This window comes from Nerophis lumbriciformis, linkage group LG09 (assembly GCF_033978685.3).
Source record: "Nerophis lumbriciformis linkage group LG09, RoL_Nlum_v2.1, whole genome shotgun sequence".
NCBI lineage: Eukaryota > Metazoa > Chordata > Actinopteri > Syngnathiformes > Syngnathidae > Nerophis > Nerophis lumbriciformis.
Window position 1 is genome coordinate 4,310,594 of NC_084556.2, and position 24,428 is coordinate 4,335,021.

The 24,428-nt window shown below is 38.9% G+C and overlaps 1 protein-coding gene across 2 annotated transcripts in view; it reads left to right on the forward strand.

The window, feature by feature from the left end:
* Nucleotides 1-24,428, forward strand: part of capn5b (calpain 5b) — a 172,561-nt gene that overhangs the window by 110,302 nt on the left and 37,831 nt on the right. For both annotated transcript variants that reach the window (XM_061962782.2, XM_061962783.2), the window contains exon 7: nucleotides 323-516. In XM_061962782.2, coding sequence (XP_061818766.1) covers nucleotides 323-516 — 194 coding nt within the window. The remainder of the gene's footprint in view (nucleotides 1-322; nucleotides 517-24,428) is intronic.

Genomic DNA, 24,428 nt, shown 5'->3' on the forward strand with positions numbered 1-24,428 from the left:
TGGAATTTGTCAAGAGAAAGCTTGCGATTCCCAAATAGGCTGAACAGTTTGAAGGTGGAAGGTAGAGCGTGCCAAAATCTGGAGAAGAAGAAGAAAAAGTTGAAGAATAAATAGATGCATTTTGATGTAGAAAACCATATCTGTGAATGTTTTGGAGCATTCACACAATAAAATATGGTTAAACATTTTTAGGGTGTATAAGTATTGTACTTTTTGAGCCCTGTTAATATTGTTACATCCCTACCGTGGACACCTGTTTGGACTATAAAGCACTTATCTCTCCGAGAAGCTCACGATGACGAGCTTTGTTGCCGTCCCCTAGGCAACCACCATAGAGGACATGGAGGCGCGGCTGGACTGCGGCCTGGTCAAAGGCCACGCCTACGCCGTGACCGACGTCCGCAAAGTGCGGCTGGGCCACGGGCTGCTGGCCTTTTTCAAGTCGGAAAAGCTGCACATGATCCGCATGAGGAACCCCTGGGGGGAGAAGGAGTGGAGCGGCCCGTGGAGCGACAGGTAAATCACAACACTGCCACCTAGTGTTGCTTATTGGAGATGGGATGTTTGGCTCTTGAGGAGCTGTTCCTCACAAAGAGCCGGTCAAAAGACAAGCTGGTTATTATAGTTAGTTTATTTTTTTTTTTTATCAAGGAGACAATCACTAGTATCAAATATTAGCAGTGATGGGCAAGCTACTTGGACAATGTAGTAAGCTAAGCTACAAGCTACACGGCAAAAGTAACTTGCTACATTTAGCGACATTTCTATTTTTGGGCCCACATGCATAATATCAATGTTAAATGCCAAGCTTTAACATTTTCAAATTTATTGAACATCAAGTTGTATACATTCAAACTCAATAACATAAAATAACATTAAGTTCAATAATAAATAAAATAACTGTGCAGTTGTGGTATAACTTGCATCAAGTTCAATAATAAATAAAATAACTTCCATCAAGTTCAATAATAAATAAAACAAAAGTGTTATAACTTGCATCAAGTTCAATAATAAATCAAAAAAAGTGTTATAACTTGCATCACGTTCAATAATAAATCAAAAAAACTGTTATAACTTGCATCAAGTTCAATAATAAATCAAATAAAAGTGTTATAACTTGCATCACGTTCAATAATAAATCAAAAAAAGTGTTATAACTTGCATCAAGTTCAATAATAAATCAAACAAAAGTGTTATAACTTGCTGCACATGATCCGCATGAGGAACCCCTGGGGGGAGAAGGAGTGGAGCGGCCCGTGGAGCGACAGGTAAATCACAACACTGCCACCTAGTGTTGCTTATTGGAGATGGGATGTTTGGCTCTTGAGGAGCTGTTCCTCACAAAGAGCCGGTCAAAAGACAAGCTGGTTATTATAGTTAGTTTTTTTTTTTTTTTTATCAAGGAGACAATCACTAGTATCAAATATTAGCAGTGATGGGCAAGCTACTTGGAAAATGTAGTAAGCTAAGCTACAAGCTACACGGCAAAAGTAGCTTGCTACATTTAACGACATTTCTATCTATGGGCCCACATGCATAATATCAATGTTAAATGCCAAGCTTTAACATTTTCAAATTTATTGAACATCAAGTTGTATACATTCAAACTCAATAACATAAAATAACATTAAGTTCAATAATAAATAAAATAACTGTGCAGTTGTGGTATAACTTGCATCAAGTTCAATAATAAATAAAATAACTTCCATCAAGTTCAATAATAAATAAAACAAAAGTGTTATAACTTGCATCAAGTTCAATAATAAATCAAAAAAAGTGTTATAACTTGCATCACGTTCAATAATAAATCAAAAAAACTGTTATAACTTGCATCAAGTTCAATAATAAATCAAATAAAAGTGTTATAACTTGCATCACGTTCAATAATAAATCAAAAAAAGTGTTATAACTTGCATCAAGTTCAATAATAAATCAAACAAAAGTGTTATAACTTGCTGCACATGATCCGCATGAGGAACCCCTGGGGGGAGAAGGAGTGGAGCGGCCCGTGGAGCGACAGGTAAATCACAACACTGCCACCTAGTGTTGCTTATTGGAGATGGGATGTTTGGCTCTTGAGGAGCTGTTCCTCACAAAGAGCCGGTCAAAAGACAAGCTGGTTATTATAGTTAGTTTATTTTTGTTTTTATCAAGGAGACAATCACTAGTATCAAGTTACATTTAGCGACATTTCTATCTATGGGCCCACATGCATAATATCAATGTTAATGTAACTGATAGTGTACAAATGGATCCAATAAGGGTCAATTACTATTAACTATCTGTCATTTAGCTGGGGACACCCTACAACTACCTCTAGGGGTCCCCCGCACCTCACTGTATGTATTTATTTAGTTTGCCTTTTCTTTGGCCCACCCATAATGTTAATTTTCTCTCTCCCTAGAGTAAAAAAAACCCAGCATCTAACTATATGTTGACAAAAAAAAACAATGACTTGTGCTTTGTTTGGGAACAGTTTGGTTATGTGCAGTAAAACTTTTAATGAACTCAACTCACCTTAACCCTTGTGTGGTGTTCGGGTCTGTGGGACCCTGTCATGACTTGGTCCTGGGGTTTAGTTTTTCTCGAAGGCAACGGAAAGTTGGCTCGGGCGAGACGGGAATGAAGGTACATTTTTATTTAAACACTATAAATACAAAACAAGGAAGTAAACAAAAGGCGCGCACAATGGCGGAGAACAAACTATGAAACCAAACACTTGCACAAAGGCAAAAACTATGAACAACAAAAAACACTAACTGTGGCAATAATAAACAAAACTTACTCGGCATGGACAAAAAGGAGCAGCGTGAACGACGGACATGAAAAAAGAGTCAGAAATGTGCAGAGCATAAATGTGGGGATGTCACCAGAAAGACAAACTGAAAAACAATGAACTTAAATACTACATGATTAACGAAAACAGGTGCGTGACTCAAAACGTGAAACAGGTGCGTGACGTGACAGGTGAAAACTAATGGGTTGCTATGGTGACAAAGAAGAGTGCACAATGAGTCCAAACGTGGAACAGGTGAAACTAATGGGTAATCATGGAAACAAGACAAGGGAGTGAAAAGCCATAAACTAAAGAGTCCAATAACTAAACAAAACATGACTAAGACAAAACATGATTACACAGACATGACAGACCCGTTTTAAAAATTTTTTAGTAAAAGAAAAATGATACAATTAATTAATTTTTCAAACTGAGACTCACTGACTTTGGCTCATTTTCTGTGAAGAACATACATCAGAATACTTATTTAATGACCACACAGCATACTCCCCTCCTACACATTTCTATTACATATAAGATGTCCGGGTCCACTGGCACACACACACACACACACACACACACACACACACACACACACACACACACACACACACACACACACACACACACACACACACACACACACACACAGCAAGCCTAGACAGGAGGAGGACAGAGTGTAGGTACACAGAACATCAGAGGGTCAAATGTGCGAGAAAATGAGAGCAGACAGTGTTGACAAACAATGTTGCAACCTTGTGTGGGAACCGCAGGTGCAGAAACACAAAAGAAGACTCCCTGTGGGATGCAGAAACTGGCAGAGAAATTTTCCGTGCAACGTTCATATTGTTGTTACTCAGCCAGCGTTTGTGGGTCTGATGGACCCGTTGCATTTTGTGGCTTTTAATGCCTCACAATCAAACACTTTTATGTTAAAATACTGAACAGATGTTTATTGTGATATGGTAAACACCTGTTCAGTATTTTAACATATAAGTGTTGAACAGAACAGATGTTTATTGGGATAAGGTAAACATCTGTTCAGTATTTTAACATAAAAGTGTTTGATTGTGAGGCATTAAAAGCCACTAAATGTAATGGGTCCATCAGACCCACAAACGCTGACTGAGAAACAACAATATGAACATTACACAAGGGTTAATGTGTGTTCCTAAATTTGTGTTGGACGTCTTCATAGAATAAACAACTAAAAACTAAGGTTTTGGGTATTGTTTTGTCTGAACGCATACATTTGTCTAAATATGGCCAAGGCCACGCATTATTGTGGCTTTCCTGCACGGCATCTTCATCACTAAAGGAAAAATCTAATCTGCGGGAGAGAATTCCTCTGCCATTTTCAACTTATGTTTCTTTTTGAGTCGTCATGTGACACGAGTGTGTGACTGTGACTGATTTTGTTTACTACCGTATTTCGCGGACTATAAATCGCATTTTTTTTCATAGTTTGGCCGGCGGTGCGACTTATACTCAGGAGCGACTTATGTGTGAAATTATTAACACATTACCGTAAAATATCAAATAATATTATTTAGCTCATTCACGTAAGAGACTAGACGTATAAGATTTCATGGGATTTAGCGATTAGGAGTGACAGATTGTTTGGTAAACGTATAGCATGGTCTACAGGTAAAAGCCAGTAAATTAGAATATTTTGAAAAACTTGATTTATTTCAGTAATTGCATTCAAAAGGTGTAACTTGTACATTATATTTATTCATTGCACACAGACTGATGCATTCAAATGTTTATTTCATTTAATTTTGATGATTTGAAGTGGCAACAAATGAAAATCCAAAATTCCGTGTGTCACAAAATTAGAATATTACTTAAGGCTAATACAAAAAAGGGATTTTTAGAAATGTTGGCCAACTGAAAAGTATGAAAATGAAAAATATGAGCATGTACAATACTCAATACTTGGTTGGAGCTCCTTTTGCCTCAATTACTGCGTTAATGCGGCGTGGCATGGAGTCGATGAGTTTCTGGCACTGCTCAGGTGTTATGAGAGTCCAGGTTGCTCTGATAGTGGCCTTCAACTCTTCTGCGTTTTTGGGTCTGGCATTCTGCATCTTCCTTTTCACAATACCCCACAGATTTTCTATGGGGCTAAGGTCAGGGGAGTTGGCGGGCCAATTTAGAACAGAAATACCATGGTCCGTAAACCAGGCACGGGTAGATTTTGCGCTGTGTGCAGGCGCCAAGTCCTGTTGGAACTTGAAATCTCCATCTCCATAGAGCAGGTCAGCAGCAGGAAGCATGAAGTGCTCTAAAACTTGCTGGTAGACAGCTGCGTTGACCCTGGATCTCAGGAAACAGAGTGGACCGACACCAGCAGATGACATGGCACCCCAAACCATCACCCAACCATGCAAATTTTGCATTTCCTTTGGAAATCGAGGTCCCAGAGTCTGGAGGAAGACAGGAGAGGCACAGGATCCACGTTGCCTGAAGTCTAGTGTAAAGTTTCCACCATCAGTGATGGTTTGGGGTGCCATGTCATCTGCTGGTGTCGGTCCACTCTGTTTCCTGAGATCCAGGGTCAACGCAGCCGTCTACCAGCAAGTTTTAGAGCACTTCATGCTTCCTGCTGCTGACCTGCTCTATGGAGATGGAGATTTCAAGTTCCAACAGGACTTGGCGCCTGCACACAGCGCAAAATCTACCCGTGCCTGGTTTACGGACCATGGTATTTCTATTCTAAATTGGCCCGCCAACTCCCCTGACCTTAGCCCCATAGAAAATCTGTGGGGTATTGTGAAAAGGAAGATGCAGAATGCCAGACCCAAAAACGCAGAAGAGTTGAAGGCCACTATCAGAGCAACCTGGGCTCTCATAACACCTGAGCAGTGCCAGAAACTCATCGACTCCATGCCACGCCGCATTAACGCAGTAATTGAGGCAAAAGGAGCTCCAACCAAGTATTGAGTATTGTACATGCTCATATTTTTCATTTTCATACTTTTCAGTTGGCCAACATTTCTAAAAATCCCTTTTTTGTATTAGCCTTACACAATATTCTAATTTTGTGACACACGGAATTTTGGATTTTCATTTGTTGCCACTTCAAATCATCAAAATTAAATGAAATAAACATTTGAATGCATCAGTCTGTGTGCAATGAATAAATATAATGTACAAGTTACACCTTTTGAATGCAATTACTGAAATAAATCAAGTTTTTCAAAATATTCTAATTTACTGGCTTTTACCTGTATATGTTATAGTTATTTGAATGACTCTTACCATAATATGTTACGTTAACATACCAGGCACGTTCTCAGTTGGTTATTTATGCCTCATATAACGTACACTTATTCAGCCTGTTGTTCACTATTCTTTATTTATTTTAAATTGCCTTTCAAATGTCTATTCTTGGTGTTGGGTTTTATCAAATAAATGTCCCCCAAAAATGCGACTTATATATGTTTTTTTCCTTCTTTATTATGCTTTTTCGGCCGGTGCGACTTATACTTCGGAGCGACTTATAGTCGTGTAGTTTCGACGACCCGCCTTATCTTGTCTCTGATTGGCCAGTTCGTAATGTTTCGCCCTAACCTTAGCCAATTGTGACTCATCATACGAACACCAACCAATCATCATGGATTTTCTCCGTATGTATGGATGTTGTCATTCATCCAGGTCATTGGATTTTCTCCGTATTTTCTCTCTTTGTAGCTTTGATGTAAGCTACCAAGCGACATGGGTCTAAAAGTAGCTAAGCTGCAGGAAAAGCTACTCGTTAAAAAAGTAGCGAAGCTACCGCCGAACTACTGGGAAAAATTGATAAGATACTTAGCTTAGCTACATGTAGCTTGTTACTGCCCATCACTGGTTATAAGATAATAATAATAATAATTTAATTTACACAAATATTACTCTATTTTGAAAAGTAGACTATAATTGTATTTTTTTGTTGTGTTTCCATTGTAAACATTCCATAAGACCATATTTCAATGCTTTGGCAGGAACATCACTAGTTAGAATTTTCCCTTACCTAAAAAAAAATGTGTAGCATTTCAACAATATGGAAAAAAAAAAAATACATAAATCATAAGTAAGAATAAAATGAATTATTGGATACAAAATGTAGCAATAAAACTACAATAAAAATTAGGACATGATAAAAAATGTACTACAAATTTGTACTACCGTATTTTCCGCACTATAAGGCGCAGCTAAAAACCTCCAATCATCTCAAAAGCTGACAGTGCCACTTATAATCCGGTGCGCCTTATATATGGACCAATATTGAGCCACAACAGGTCTCGCAACTGCGGGATCCATAACGTAACCCCAGCCTCTACTGTAGCGTCTATTCTATGCGCCTTATAATGCGGTGCGCCTTATATATGAACAACGTTTTAAAATAGGCCATTCATTGAAGGTGCGCCTTATAATCCGGTGCGCCTTATAGTGCGGAAAATACGGTACCATACCTAGTGTGTGTACGCTTGACCTACTACTCTTTAGAATAATTAACCCAAAAAGTGAATCCAAATACAAATAAAACAATAAAAGTAAAAAATATAGACATAGTTCTATATTTTTGTATGTAAAAATATACATTTTTATTTTATAAAAAAAAGTGTATTCAAACACCAGTGGTGTGCCATTCTATGCTGGCCTAACATAACCCATACTTGCCAACCCTCCCGAATTTTCCGGGAGACTCCCGAAATTCATCGCCTCTCTCAAAAACCTCCCGGGAAACACATTCTCCCGAAAATCTCCCGATTTTCAGCCGGAGCTGGAGGCCACGCCCCCTCCAGCTCCATGCGGACCCAAGTGAGGACAGCCTTTTTTCACGACGGGAGGACAACAGGATGACAAGAACTAAATCATCTAGAGATACATTGTATTATTATGTTTATCTTACCTAAAAATAAATATACTTATTAATTAAAAAAAAAAAAACGAAATACATTTTTACTATATTTTGCTAAAAACATCAAAATTATTTGTATTTTTATTTGTATTTTTTCTGACTCCTTATTACATCCAGCCATAGAATTATACATTAAAATAAACATATTTGAAATAATTAATTTTAAATTATCATAATAATTCATTTAAAATGACCAAATTTCATTATTAAAATAATTGCTTGTTTATCAACAACTTTAGCATTTTATTCATTACATTTTGAAGCTCTCAGAAGCCAAGTTATGTTATATTCCTTAATATTTATTTATGCAAGTTTGAAGTATCAATTATCTAAACACAGTTTTGTTTGCATATTTTCAGGATGTAGATATATATATATATATATATATATATATGTATGAAATACTTGACTTGGTGAATTCTAGCTGCCAATATACTCCTCCCCTCTTAACCACGCCCCCAGCCACGCCCCGCCCCCCGCCCTCCACCTCCCGAAATCGGAGGTGTCAAGGTTGGCAAGTATGCCATAACCAGAAATCATAATCATAATTAAAGATAAAAGTAATTTTGGATTTACTTTCCCCTAAATATCTAAAAGTATTCATATTCTCTTCATGTCATATTATGCTCCTTCCAGCGCTGTTGCCATGCTGTACCAAATCTGCCCAGAGCCTTCAGAATCAACAATGCTGGCGTCTGTGCGAACGGATACAAACGGACACAAACATTTGACAGACAGTTGCGATAGCCAATCAGATCACGAGTTGTTGTCAGTAAGGTCTTCAAGCTGGCCTAAGGCAGATATATATAGTGATGTTATAAATAAATAAATGATAAATGGGTTGTACTTGTATAGCGCTTTTCTACCTTCAAGGTACTCAAAGCGCTTTGACACTACTTCCACATTTACCCATTCACACACTGATGGAGGGAGCTGCCATGCAAGGCGCTAACCAGCACCCATCAGGAGCAAGGGTGAAGTGTCTTGCTCAGGACACAACGGACATGACGAGGTTGGTACTAGGTGGGGATTGAACCAGGGACCCTCGGGTCGCGCACGGCCACTCTTCCACTGCGCCACGCAGTTCCCAATGAGCTAGGTAACATAAGAACTCCATTACCCAGCATTCCACAGTAGTGGAGAGCATGGGCAGTAGCCCCGTTTAGGTTGTTAAATGTAGACATTGACGAGCACGCTGTGGAGTAAACTTTAAGAACTCAGCCAACACGCCTTGTCTGCATCTTTAATGATTAGACAAGACAACACATACAGGTGAAAGCCAGTAAATTAGAATATTTTGAAAAACTTGATTTATTTCAGTAATTGCATTCAAAAGGTGTAACTTGTACATTATATTTATTCATTGCACACAGACTGATGCATTCAAATGTTTATTTCATTTAATTTTGATGATTTGAAGTGGCAACAAATGAAAATCCAAAATTCCGTGTGTCACAAAATTAGAATATTACTTAAGACTAATACAAAAAAGGGATTTTTAGAAATGTTGGCCAACTGAAAAGTATGAAAATGAAAAATATGAGCATGTACAATACTCAATACTTGGTTGGAGCTCCTTTTGCCTCAATTACTGCGTTAATGCGGCGTGGCATGGAGTCGATGAGTTTCTGGCACTGCTCAGGTGTTATGAGAGCCCAGGTTGCTCTGATAGTGGCCTTCAACTCTTCTGCGTTTTTGGGTCTGGCATTCTGCATCTTCCTTTTCACAATACCCCACAGATTTTCTATGGGGCTAAGGTCAGGGGAGTTGGCGGGCCAATTTAGAACAGAAATACCATGGTCCGTAAACCAGGCACGGGTAGATTTTGCGCTGTGTGCAGGCGCCAAGTCCTGTTGGAACTTGAAATCTCCATCTCCATAGAGCAGGTCAGCAGCAGGAAGCATGAAGTGCTCTAAAACTTGCTGGTAGACGGCTGCGTTGACCCTGGATCTCAGGAAACAGAGTGGACCGACACCAGCAGATGACATGGCACCCCAAACCATCACTGATGGTGGAAACTTTACACTAGACTTCAGGCAACGTGGATCCTGTGCCTCTCCTGTCTTCCTCCAGACTCTGGGACCTCGATTTCCAAAGGAAATGCAAAATTTGCATGGTTGGGTGATGGTTTGGGGTGCCATGTCATCTGCTGGTGTCGGTCCACTCTGTTTCCTGAGATCCAGGGTCAACGCAGCCGTCTACCAGCAAGTTTTAGAGCACTTCATGCTTCCTGCTGCTGACCTGCTCTATGGCTTTTACCTGTATATCTGCAAGGCCATTTTCAAGAAAGATATTTAAAGAGAAACTACATCTTGTGAGACGATGTCGGCCAACCCCGGAAGCTAGCTCAAATGTGAGTTTAGATATTTTATTTCTTTATTTTTTCACGCTTAATATGTTTTTGCAATTTTAATTTTGACAGTACCACATAAGATAGGTTTTAATTGCTGATGCGGGTTTATTGATTTTTAAATGTGCCATAAAATAATCCGTTTTGTGCAATGCCCAGTAGTGCGTAAATGTGTTTCTGTATAGTATTTCTCCAGCAATGGTCATGTGGTGACATAAATGATGGTATTTTGAGAGGTAATCATTGAAGTCGGACATCACTGAAGGCCTGGGTGAGAAACGCACGGCCCGCCACCGTTCAAATGCTGCTACGTTTCCTTTAACTCTGACTAATTTTCTAGTCTAGTTGCCAGTCGGGTGCCACGCACGTGCTGAGTTGGCAATAGGTTGGAATTAGTCATGTGCAGGCATGTGATTTTTCCGTCTAAAAGCCGGAATTCCGTCTTTTTTAATCTCGGGGGAAAAAAAATAATCACTCCCGTTTTTCGGTTTTTTTTTCCGACCCTAAATCAAGATTCGAGACGTAGTTTATATTAGGCCGCAGTTGATTGGTCGATATGTTCCTTGTGACCAATCAGGACATCTGTTATGAATGATGACGTTCTTAACGTCATCATTCATAATGGTTATTACCGCCATTTTCCATATGTAAACGATGTCGGTTCTCGAGAGAAAGGACGCTTTACGAGTAAAAGAAATTGATAAACATGTCAAAAATAAGTTTCGATGGGACTGGATGGAAAGGGAAATCACTGATACTGTTGGGAAGAAGGAAGTTACGACTTTGTTCGGTGATTTTATTCGGAAAATCGATCGTCCCGGAAAGGTTTTGTGCACGTGGTGTCATGATAATATTGACTACAAGGTTTCAAGGCTTTGGAAGTACATGCGAAACGCCAAAACCATATGAAACAACTTGAAGCAAGGTATGTTCTGTTAATGATGGTTTCATGTCTTTAAACACTAAAATATTTTCTTCAAATGGTGCTGTCTTTGTTAATTTTAGCATGTTAAATTGGTGAAAAACCAGGAGCTTTGGGGGGCGTCGCCCCCTTTGTCCGCCCACCAGGGCACCGCCCTGGACCTGGCTGGGGGCCTTCGTCCCTCAGACCCCCGGAAATGTTTTCAGTCTTTTTCATTGTGGTCAAATCACATGTCTGCATGTGACTTTTGAACAAAAAGTAAGAAAAAGTGGTGGGCCACCAAACCAACATGGCTACTGTGCAGCAAACAGAGTGCGGACTATTTGAGTACGCGAGGGGCCTACTAGATCTTACCACTAAAAGCAGATACGGGCAACAATTCGTACAATGCAATGGAATCTATCAATATACATGATCAAAATAGGATTTATTGAGTGATATCAAGGATTATCTGTCGGCCGCGTTCCCAGACATGTGGACCTATCGCGTGCTCTAGACGTCATTCTACACGACAAAGCAGATGAAAACTTGGAAAAGCATGGAGGTCTCCAACTTATTTGTGTGTGGCTTGGTCAAAGAAATTGGTATCGAGACTCTCCGGGTAAATCATGCATCGTTTTTGCGCGGGTAAGGTTGCATTTCTTGATTTAACTTTGCATCTACAGCCATGTTTGTTGTTGTTGCAAGCGCCTTTTACAAGCACGCATGTTTTTCCCCAGTCTTTATGAAACTATAACTATAGATGTCAACATTGCGTATGTGCTGAAAGCTTCATTTATGACTGCTGCCTTTGGTAAAAGCTTAACTCTTTTAGGTTTTGCTCACATTTGCTACCATCAAACATCGCATCCACTTTAAAATAATTCTCCTCACTTTCAAAGCCATCCATAACCTCTCTCCATCATATCTCTCTGACCTGATCCATGTCGCCACGCCCTCACGTTCCCTAAGATCCTCTTCATCCATCCATCTCACTGTCCCTTTATTTAAACCAGGGGTGCTCACACTTTTTCTGCAGGCGAGCTACTTTTCAATTGATCAAGTCGTGGGGATCTACCTCATTCATATATATAATTTATATTTACTTATTTATGAAATATATGTTTTTGTTAACAAGTTAAAGGTGTATAATGATAATGCAAGCATGTTTAACACATATAGTTAATATTGTTAATACATTAAAGGTGTTTAATGATAATACAAGTATGTTTAATACATAGTTAATATTGTTAACAAGTTAAAGGTGTTTAAAGATAATGCAAGCATGTTTAACACATATAGTTAATATTGTTAACAAGTTAAAGGTGGTTAAAAATAATACAAGCATGTTTAACACAGAGTTATTATTGTTAACAACTTAAAGGTGGTTAAAGATAAAACAAGCATGTTTAACACATATAGTTAATATTGTTAACAACTTAAAGGTGGTTAAAGATAATACAAGCATGTTTAATACATATAGATTCCTTTCTTTCATGAAGACAAGAATATAAGTTGGTGTATTACCTGATTCTGATGACTTGCATTGATTGGAATCAGACAGTGGTGATGATAACGTCCGCATTGAAAGTGGTTGGTTTTTGGCATCTTATTTGTCCAGCTTCCGTACTCCTTTGTATACATTTTACAAGAAATACATTGTCGGCAAACTCCGTAGCTTGCTAGCTTGTGCACGCCAGCTTTCTGAGACTCTTATTTTGGTAGCGCAGGCAGGATGAAGCAGAGCTTTTATTGTGCAACTGTGCAGTCGGTCTTTGGAGTTTTGACGACCGGTACGGCGCCAGAGTCTGTTGAAATAAAGTGTTTCTCGCCTTCCAGCCAGCGTCATCTCAGAAGACCCTCGGGTGCCGTGAATGTCAATCAAATGACGAAAGTGACATCATAGTGAAGATTTATGATCGCTCATTTTTAGGACTATTTTTTTAATGCCTGGCTGGTGATCGACTGACACACCCTCCGAGATCGACCGGTAGATCGCGATCGACGTAATGAGCACCCCTGATTTAAACTGTCTACCATGGGTGCCCGAGCTTTCAGCCGCTCTGCCCCACATCTTTGGAACTCTTTACCACCAGACCTTTGCAACTTAGATTCAATATCCCTCTTCAAATCAAGACTCAAAACACACTTATTCCTGACTGCTTATTCATTGTAATCATCTTTTCTTTTCTCTTTGTTGTTGTTGTTGTTGTTTTTTTTATCCAATCTGATTTTATTGTTGTAATTTTGTACGGTGTCCTTGAGTGCCCAGAAAGGCGCCTTATAAATAAAATGTATTATTTTTTATTATTTATTATTTGATTTCTTTCATTTAGACTCGCCGAGTTGGTGCTTTACGAAAACACTTGTAGCAAAAATGTGCATTAAGAACTCCGAAACAAGATCAAATACAAATTAAAGCTGCAAGCAGCATTGGTCGGGCCCGCGTATTTGGCAGGTGCTAGTCCTAAGTGTCCCAATACTTTTGTCTACTTTTAGTCTGAAGTGTCCCAAGACTTTTGTCTAGTGTACCTACCTTGTCTGCATTGTGTGGGCACGTTGGTGCTTCCTGCTTTTGAGCAGCCATCTTAAAAAAACAGCAGCGCAGCAGCATCAGTGCAGCGGGTCTTTGAAGGGTCATAAAATCAAAACCGGAGCAGGTATTAAAAAGCTGTTCTATACTTTTATACACAAGGGTTCAATCTCTCTCCTGTGTTAGTTTGAAGCCTAAACGACAAACGCGCTCAGAGGAGATAGATTTTGAAGGAAGGTGACCGGTTTTTACAAAAATGTTGTTTTGAAGGGGGAATAGCAAACTTCCTGTTGATTTTTGCTGGGGGTTGTCAATTTATGAAATGTAGGTCTAAGTGAGACCTACATTGAGGTTTTTGTTTCATGTCTCTCCGACCTTCCCAGTGGGAGTTACAGGCAGTTTTGTCATTTTTTTCTTCCGAGGAGCAGTTTTTTCTCTGTTTTATTAAAAAATTGCTCTAGAGCGCAATTTTTAAATTTGGGGTTAGGTTTTTTTTTATTAGATCGCAATTTCTGCTAGTCCTGATGTGTGTGTTCAGTTCGGTGAGTTTTGAAGCATGTTAAGGGGGTCAAATTACAGCTCAAAGAGGCAAAAGTGACTGTTTTTAGTACATTTTTGTCTTGAAGGGGGAATTGCCAACTTCCTGTTGATTTTTGCCCGAGGAAATTAATTAATGAAAAGTAGGGCTAAGTGAGCCCTACATAGAGGTTTTTGTTTCATGTCTCTACAACATTCGTACTGGGAGTTATAAGCAGTTTTCTTTCTAGGGGGCGCTAGAGCGCAATTTTGAGTTTTGGGGTTCGGTTTTTTTTTCGCAGGTCCTGATGTGTGGGTCAAATATGGTGAGTTTTGAAGCATGTTAAGTGGGTCAAATTAGTGCTCAAAAAGGCGGCGGAATAATAATAAAACCTTAGAAAAACAATAGGTCCTTATGTCCCATTGTAAAAGGACTCCCATTGGGATTCCTTTTACAATGGGCCATGCGGGCCCTAATAATATCGAGTTAATACTGAACGTTAAAAGTCTATCAAGCAAACCTTTAACGAAGTAATCGTGTCACGTTTCTTGTTGTCTTTCTTAAAATCTTGCACTTTTCCGAAACTCTAAAGAATCTTTTATCCTTTTTGTGATTTGAATGGTTCCAACAGCCTATAACAACTCTAGCATTTGGCATTTTTCTTCGAGAAATGTAGAACGCTATGACGACAGACGCTCGCTGGCTCACCACTTGGAGCCTGGCGTGTTTAATGATGGACGTGACATCAGGTGAATACAACCTATTCCTAAAGCTAAATCTTTATTTGCAGAAAAACGGCTTCCAAACCACGGCTCACAACTGGTAATCAATTTCCTCATCATTCACTAAAGAGAGTTGTTCAAAAGACTCAATTCGTTTGCGAACCTCACATCTCTATTACTTATATTAGACCTGAAATCTGAGCCTGAAATGTCCAGGTTGTCATGTCTGTGTGATCATGTTTTGTTTTAGTCATGTTCGGTTTTGTTTTTGGACTTTTTGTGCACTTTTGTTTGTTTTGTCACCATAGCAACCATTAGTTTTCACCTGTCACTTCACGCACCTGTTTTCACTAATCATGTCTGTAGTATTTAGGTTCATTGTTTTCAGTTCGTCGTTCTGGCGACATCCCGCATTCATACCCCTGTCACACTCTGTCTACCTCTGCGCACTTCATGCCATGTCCAAGTAAATTTTTTTCTATTAATGCCACAGTTAGTGTTTTTGTTTAATTGTTCACAGTTTTTTGCCCACGTGCAAGTCCTTTTGTTTCGTTAGTCAAGTTTGTACTTCCGCCTTGAGCGCGTTTTTTGTTCCTTTGAGTGTTATAAATAAATATGTATTTACCTTCACGCCATGACCAGTCCAGCTTTTCTTGCATCTCGGGAAAACAAACACACCATAGTCCACGTCTTGACAGATGTCGCCAGCACGACGAACTGAAATCAATGAACCTAAATACTACAGACATGATTAGTGAAAACAGGTGCGTGACTCAAAACGTGAAACAGGTGCGTGACGTGACAGGTTAAAACTAATGGTTGCTATGGTGACAAAACAAACAAAAGTGCACAAAAAGTCCAAAAACAAAACCGAACATGACTAAAACAAAACATGATCACACAGACATGACACAGGTGTGGTAATCAATCATTACACAGATCAATGACTCTCTGCTCGATCCATCCATCCCCGTCAAACTGAGTTGGATCAGAATTGAGTTTATAGCGGCAACAAACAAGGTCGTAATTGTTTTTTTTTTGTTTTTTCTATGCGTCCTTGTTTGGTCCTGGGCCAATCCCACCAATTTCTTTGATTCGATTTTCAAAATGGGAAAGTGCATCGGTCCCTCGGGCTCCACTCACCGTTACGGCGAGATTACACGTGATGAATGAGCAAAAGATACGGCGAGGAAACAAGAAGGCCACACACGAGCAAAGGTCAAGTTGACATCCTAGAAACACTGTTGTCATGGAGATACAAACACTAGCGTTGCATGATATAGACCAGGGGTGTCAAACGTACGAACAGTATTTATCCAAGTTTTGCCAAGTATAAAAATTAGCCGAAATTTTTGAATGAAAGAAACTGCTGTTCTAAATGTGTCCACCAGATGTCGCAATAGCAATTCTTTGTATCTTTGTAGATGATGCTACATATGTAAAAAAAAAAACCAAAAAAAACCACATGATGTCAGTGCACCAGTCAAGGAAAATGAGCAAACTACATAAATATCATCCTGTAATTTAATTTTGATATTATTTTTTTCATCTTGATAGATTAAAAATGAACACCAATGAGTTGACTGATGAACATTATCACATAATTTATTCAGAAAGTTTAAATAAAGACAAATAAAGATAGAATACTATTAACTGCAATATGTAAGGGTAAAAAAACCCCAATAACATTATGATTTAGATAGATAGATAGTACTTTATTGATTCCTTCAGGAGAGTTCCCTCAGGAAAATTAAAATTCCAGCAGCATTGTACAGAATTGAGATCGAATTTAAAAAGTAAAAAGTAAATAATGTGGGTGTAAATGGAAATAAAATAGAAAATATTGTAATAAGAATAAAAAATAAAAAGTAACAATCAGAATACAAATATAACAGTAAAAATAAGAATATAACAACAGAAATTAGGCAGTAGTGACCATGTTATGAAAATGTATTGCACTGTTATTGCACTGTTTTTTGTTGCAGTTTATTTCGGTATTGTTATTGTTATTGTTTTGCATCCCCTGTCATCCTAGTAGATGGGTGGGTAGATCCATACAAATATTGACAGTAATTGATTTGATTTTTATTAAGGATCCCCATTAGCTGGTTGCCTCAACAACCCACTAGTCTTCCTGGGGTCCACAATTCAATACAATTACAAGTAAAAGCAGATAATTATAACTAAACAATACAGGAAAAAAAATAAAATAAAAGCATAAATGATACCGAGTACAATGGAAGCTCCATTTACAAACTGAATTGGTTCTTGAACAGGGTCGTAAATTGAAAAGTTTGTACGGTGAAGCAAATTTCTCCATAAAAACAATGTAAATATGAATAATGGGTTCCAGCCTTGACAAATATCCATATGATCTTTAATGTTTGTACACTTTGAACACAATATAACGTGCTGTACTTTACTGTATATCAAACTGATGAATTAAATGTCTCTTGATTAAAAAATCTAAAACAACAACAATGACAAGCTCAACTGTGCGGTATGCGCTGCTCTGCCATGACGCGCAGTTTCTTTGGTGCCCCCACAAACGATCAGAAATCACAAAAATCATTCACTTTAACAACCTTATTGCCACAATAATAAGCACTTAAGAAGTAAAATGTACTTACAGTACATTAACATCAGCAAACGAGCAGCTCACGAGAGGGTAATTGGGGGGCGGGGGCCGCGTCTTTGGTCTTGGACAAGGCGCTGCTGAACGAGCAGTAGTCTTCTCCTCCACTGATATAGCTTTGACACCTTTTTTCCAGAAACGTCCGTTCTCATTACAATTAAAAACTCGCTGTGGTTTGAAGCCTGCTTTGTCGATCTCTTCAATACCAGCAAGTACAAAATGGCTGCCAGCGGGATTCAAAATAAATCAAAAAGTTTGCAAACGGAGGCATTCGTAAATCGAGGTTCCACTGTGATACACCAGCATATGGTCGATGTATCACAGTGGCACCAAAATACCCCGAGCGGAACATTCGAGTATCATTTCCGCACTATAAGGCGCACCTAAAAACCACAAATTTTCTCAGAAGCTGACAGTGCGCCTTATAACCCGGTGCGCTTTATATATGGATAAATATTAAGATTCATTTTCATAAAGTTTCGGTCTCGCAACTTCGGTAAACAGCCGCCATCTTTTTTCCCCGTAGAAGAAGCGCGCGGTGCATGCTGGGATATGTGACGTTTCATTTCCATTTGTGTGTTTATGTAAAGACCCCAAAATGGCTCCTATTAAGTGTGTTGTCTGTCTAATTATAAATAATGCAGACGAGGCGTGTTAACTGAGTTCTCAACGTTTACTCACAGCGTGCTCATAACCACATTCTAACTGCCAGCATACAACAACGCTTCTCAGGGCTACCGCGCATGCTCGTCACTATCGTTGCATGCTGGGTAGTGTAGTTGTTATATTTGCTAGCTCATAACATCACATTAAGAGAAACGCTTACGCGCTTAATTCAATACTCGCCGTCATTCCGGGTGGATTGACAAAAGACCTCCAGCCGCTAGATATTGGTGTCAACAGGGCATTCGAAGCTAGACTGCTAACTGCGTGGGAACAGTGGATGACAGAAGGCGAACACACGTGACGTTCACCAAGACAGGGAGACAGCGCCAGACGACATTTTGGATCCCACATTCGCCCAACTTTTCAATTCGGACAACGAAGGAGAATAATTTGAGGGATTTATGAATGAAGAATAACTTCAGAAAGTGAGCGTTATGTTTATTTTGTGTGTTGTGATATTAACGTTCGAGCAACATTATGTTGCTATTGCTCTGCACTATTTTGAATTTTACTATGTTTGTGATTGCACATTTGCGTACATTTTGGGAGTGAACAGAGTTGTTAGAACGCTGGTCTTTAATATATCATTAAAGTTTGACTGACCTATCTGACTGTTTTTTTTGACATTCCTTTAGCGCAGTTAGATGCGGCTTACAACACCGGGCGGCTTATAGGTGGACAAAGTTTTGAAATATGCCGTTCATTGAAGGCGCGGCTTTTAACCCAGGGCGCCTTATGGTGCGGAAAATACGGTATATGGTTGATACTCGGATGTTCCGATCAGGGTATTATGGTGCCGATTCCAATACCGATCATCCATAAGTGAGATTAGCTGATACCAATTCCGATATCAATGTATTAACTGTAAATGTGTCCAATTCAAAATTATTCAAACTATAGAAGTTATTTATTGTCTTTATTACATTCATTTGTTTAATCAAAAAACAGTCAATAGTACACAATAAGTAAACAAAAACAAAAGCAAAGCCTTTTTTTTTTTTTGCCCTCAAAGTTCTCCTGTGCCCAGGAAATGATTCCCTGAATTTGTAGACATTAACAAAATTATTCAAAGAATATTTTGAGGAAATACAAATTATCAACCTAATCACTCACTGTATTGATCATATACTCATACTACCCTTGGTATCAACGCCACCAACTCATGGTTGGATCACACACACACACTAGGTGTGGTGAAATTTGTCCTCTGCATCCCCTTGTTCACCCCCTGGGAGGTGAGGGGAGCAGTGAGCAGCAGCGGTGGCCGCGCCCGGGAATCATTTTTGGTGATTTAACCCCCAATTCCAACCCTTGATGCTGAGTGCCAAGCAGGGAGGTAATGGGTCCCATTTTTATAGTCTTTGGTATGACTCGGCCGGGGTTTGAACTCACGACCTACCGATCTCAGGGCGGACACTAACCACAAAGCCGCTGAGCAGGCTCAGTTGCTCTTACAGGTCGTGTACTGACTGTGCCAATGCTGACACACCAACAATCGTTATATTCATTTCTTGTTAATAACTTATCATCGCTGGTTACTTCTTAAAGTTTACTGAGCACCTGTTTCTTGGCATTGTTGAAAGCCAGCTTAGCAGGGTAACTTAGCTATTAGCATTCCTGCTCCTGGCTTGATCTCGGTGTGTAATATGTTTAGCCTTCTCCTCCAGTGATAATGATACTTAAAATACTAAGAAATGTAGTTAATTTGCCGTAATGGCGGTGATTATTATTAGCGTAGAGGAGCGGCTTAAGGAAACAGTGAGCTGGGGGACTAAAAATGAAATACAGCGTAAGCCAGAGAGGATCAGCAACAAAATGCATTAATCGGCAATGGCGATCACATTGCTTTTTCTCCGTCATCTTTGTTGTAGCGGTGTAGCGTGCAAGGACGGGAGTGGAAGAAGTGTCAAAAGATGGAGCTAACTGTTTTAATGACATTCAGACTTTACTTCAATCAATAACAGAGCAGCATCTCCTCAACCGTCCGACCGGAACTCTCTAATAACTAAAGTTCCTTGGGTGAATAATGTAAACTCACTACACCGGTATGTTTTAGCCCTTTCATGGCGAGTTTACTGACAGATATAAGATATAACAGCGGAGGATGAATGTCCCATAACAAGAAGACAGAGAAAAATAAGAAGCTTATCGACTACGGTGTCGTCACCGACTACAAAGGTGGACGCGCGCAATTTTTCAGGATTTATGCAGATCCCAAATACAGATCAGCAGGTACGAGAAGGTAAGAAAAGTTGCTTTTGCATAATATTGCAAAACAAAACACCAGATAATGTCTCACCTTATACACACACCATAATAATACTCCTATGTTTAATGCGCCAACAATCCATCCATTTTTTGCGGCTTCATAGCTTACCAAAGTCGTACTAAAACATATTGATCGATTTTTGAGCGCCGTGTGTGTAATGTTCTATATTTTGGTGTTTGTGTTGAGTTGAGTTGAGTTGAGTTTGAGTTTATTTCGAACATGCAATCATACAACATGATACATCACAATCTCCAGTTTCTCTTTTCAACACGTTCGAAAAGGAGTAGGAAGAAGCGGAGCTTATTTAATCCTACCCCTTTTTCTTTTACATAACAGTTGCTAAAACTTTTGTTCACTTCCTGTTCTCAATTTATTCACAATATACTCCATAAGTAATCACAATAAAGATAAGTAAATAAATAATAATTGGTGAAGTAAGTTACATTTCATATGTTGAGATAAGTAAGATTATTTTGTGAGTGAAAGAATGGATAAATTCAGAATGTTTATCATGGTTCTTGTTCTTTGTACTTTGTAAACACTTAAAGTTTGAAGAGTTTCTTGAAGTGGATCATATTAGTACATTGTTTGATTGCTTTGCTTAATCCATTCCATCATTTAATTCCACATACTGATATACTGAAGGTCTTAAGTGTTGTACGTGCGTACAAATGTTTTAAATTACATTTCTCCCTAAGATTATATTTCTCCTCTTTTTTTGAGAAGAATTGTTGTATATTCTTGGGTAGCAGGTTATAGTTTTCTTTGTGTATAATTTTAGCTGTTTGCAAATTGACTATGTCGTAGAATTTCAGTATCTTTGATTCAATAAATAAAGGATTTGTGTGTTCTCTATATCCAACATGATGTATTATTCTAACTGATCTTTTTTGTAACACCGTTAATGAATGAAGTGTACTTTTGTAATTATTTCCCCATATTTCTACACAGTAAGTCAGATATGGTAACACTAGTGAGCAGTAGAGAATATGAAGTGCTTTTTTGTCTAGAACATGTTTTGCTTTATTCATTATTGACGTGTTTCTTGCTACTTTATGTTGTATATTTTTTACGTGAGATTTCCAGTTCAATTTATCATCAATCATTATACCTAGAAATTTGGTTTCATTTACTCTTTCAATTTCTATTCCGTCTATTTGTATTTGTGTTTGACTTTCTCTTCTACTGTTACCAAATAGAATTATTTTAGTTTTACTGAGATTCAACGATAGTCTGTTTTTGTCAAACCATCTTTTTAATTTGTTAATTTCTTCTGTTATTATTTGTAGTATCTTCTGAATTAAACACTGTTGTATCATCCGCAAATAATACTAACTTTAAATCTTTTGTAACTTTACAGATGTCATTTATATATAGATTGAATAATTTAGGTCCTAGTATTGATCCCTGAGGTACACCACAGCATATATTTAACGTTGTAGACGTGTGTTCGCCTAGCTTCACGTATTGTTTCCTGTTCATTAGATAACTTCTTATCCAGTTTAAGACTAACCCTCTGATGCCATATCGTTCTAGTTTTTTGATTAAAATATTGTGATTAATTGTGTCAAATGTTTAGTTAGATCCATAAAAACTGCTGCCGCACATTTTTTATTATCTATAGCATTGGTAATTAGGGCCCGCAATGGCCCATTGCAAAAGGACTCCCTGTTAGGGCCCGCAATGGCCCATTGCAAAAGGACTCCCACAGGGAGTCCTTATGCAATGGGACATAAGGACCTATTGTTATTCGTCCGTTTTATTAGGGCCCGCACGGCCCATTGCAAAAGGACTCCCACAGGGAGTCCTTATGCAATGGGACATAAGGACCTATTGAATTTCTAAGGTTTTATTATTATTATTATTATTATTATTCTTTCTTATTGTTCCGCAGCTTTGCGCACTACTTTCACCCCCTTAACATGCTTCAAAACTCACCAAATTTGACGCACACATAAAAAAACTCGAACAAAACTCTTTGGTAAAGAAATCAAACCCCAAAACTCAAAATTGCTCTCTAGCGCCCCCTAAAACCAAAACTACCTATAACTCCCAGTACAAATGTCGTAAAGACATGGAACAAAAACCTCTATGTAGGTCTCACTTAGACCTACTTTTTATTAATTTATTTCCTCGGGCAAAAATCAACAGGAAGTTGGCTATTCCCCCTTCAAGACAAAAAAGTACTACAAACTGTCACTTTTGCCTCTTTCAGCTATAATTTGACCCCCTTAACATGCTTCAAAACTCACCAAACTGAACACACACATCAGGACTGGCAAAAACTGTGATCTAAAAAAAAAACCTAACCCCAATTCTAAAAATTGCCCTCTACAGCAATTTTTGAATAAAACTGATAAAAAACTGCTCCTCGGAAGACAAAAATTACAAAACTGCCTGTAACTCCCACTGGGAAGGTCGGAGAGACATGAAACAAAAACCTCTCCGTAGGTCTCACTTAGACCTACATTTCATAAATTGACAACCCCCAGCAAAAATCAACAGGATGTTTGCTATTCCCCCTTCAAAACAATTTTTTTGTTAAAACCGGTCACCTTCCTTCAAAAACTATCTCCTCTGAGCGCGTTTGTCCTTTCGCCTTCAAAATAACACAGGAGAGAGATTAAACCCTTGTGCATAGAATAACAGAACCGTTTTGTAATACCTGCTCCGGTTTTGATTTTATGACCCTTCAAAGACCCGCTGCACTGATGCTCCTGCGGTGCTGTTTTTCTAAGATGGCTGCTCAAAAGCATGTTTTTCTAAGATGGCTGCTCAAAAGCAGGAAGCACCAACGTGCCCACACAATGCAGACTAGGTAGGTACACTAGACTAAAGTCTTGGGACACTTCAGACTAAAAGTAGACAAAAGTATTGGGACACTTAGGACTAGCACCTGCCAAATACGCGGGCCCGAACAACGCTGCTTGCAGCTTTAATTATTATTATTATTATACCGGCCGCCTCTTCGAGCACTAATTTGACCCACTTAACATGCTTCAAAACTCACCATATTTGACCCACACATCAGGACCTGCGAAAATTGCCTTTTGATGAAAAAACCAAACCCCAAAAATAAAAATTGCACTCTAGCGCCCCCTAGAAAAAAAAAAAACTAGACTGCCTGTAACTCCCACTAGGAAGGTCGGAGAGACATGAAACAAAAACCTCTATGTAGGTCTGACTTACACCTACATTTCATTAATGGTACATTCTCGGGCCAAAATCAACAGGAAGTTGGCAATTCCCCCTTCAAGACAAAAAAGTACTAAAAACAGTCACTTTTGCCTCTTTGAGCTGCAATTTGACCCCCTTAACATGCTTTAAAACTCACCAAACTTAACACACATATCAGGACTGGCTAAAACTGTGATATAATGAAAAAACCTAACCCCAAATCTAAAAATTGCGCTCTACAGCAATTTTTGAATAAAACGGACAAAAAACTGCTCCTCGGAAGAAAAAAACTACAAAACTGCCTGTAACTCCCACTGGGAAGGTCGGAGAGACATGAAACAAAAACCTCTCCGTAGGTCTCACTTAGACCTACATTTCATAAATTGACAACCACCAGCAAAAATCTACAGGAAGTTTGCTATTCCCCCTTCAACACAACATTTTTGTAAAAACCCGTCCCCTTTCTTCAAACATTATCTCCTCTGAGCGCGTTTGTTGTTTCGGTTTCAAACTAACACAGGAGAGAGATTGAACCCTTCTGATTAAAAGTTGGTGAAAGAGTTGTGATACCTGCTCCGGTTTTGATTTTATGACCCTTCAAAGACCCGCTGCACTGATGCTCCTGCGGTGCTGTTTTTGTAAGATGGCTGCTCAAAAGCAGGAAGCACCAACGTGCCCACACAATGCAGACAAGGTAGGTACACTAGACAAAAGTCTTGGGACACTTCAGACTACAAGTAGACAAAAGTATTGGGACACCTAGGACTAGCACCTGCCAAATACGCGGGCCCGAACAACGCTGCTTGCAGCTTTAATTATTCTTTCTTTTTTCTTCCGCCGCCTCTTCGAGCACCAATTTGACCCACTTAACATGCTTCAAAACTCACCATATTTGACCCACACATCAGGACCTGCGAAAATTGCCTTTTAATAAAAAAACCGAACCCCAAAAATCAAAATTGCGCTCTAGCGCCCC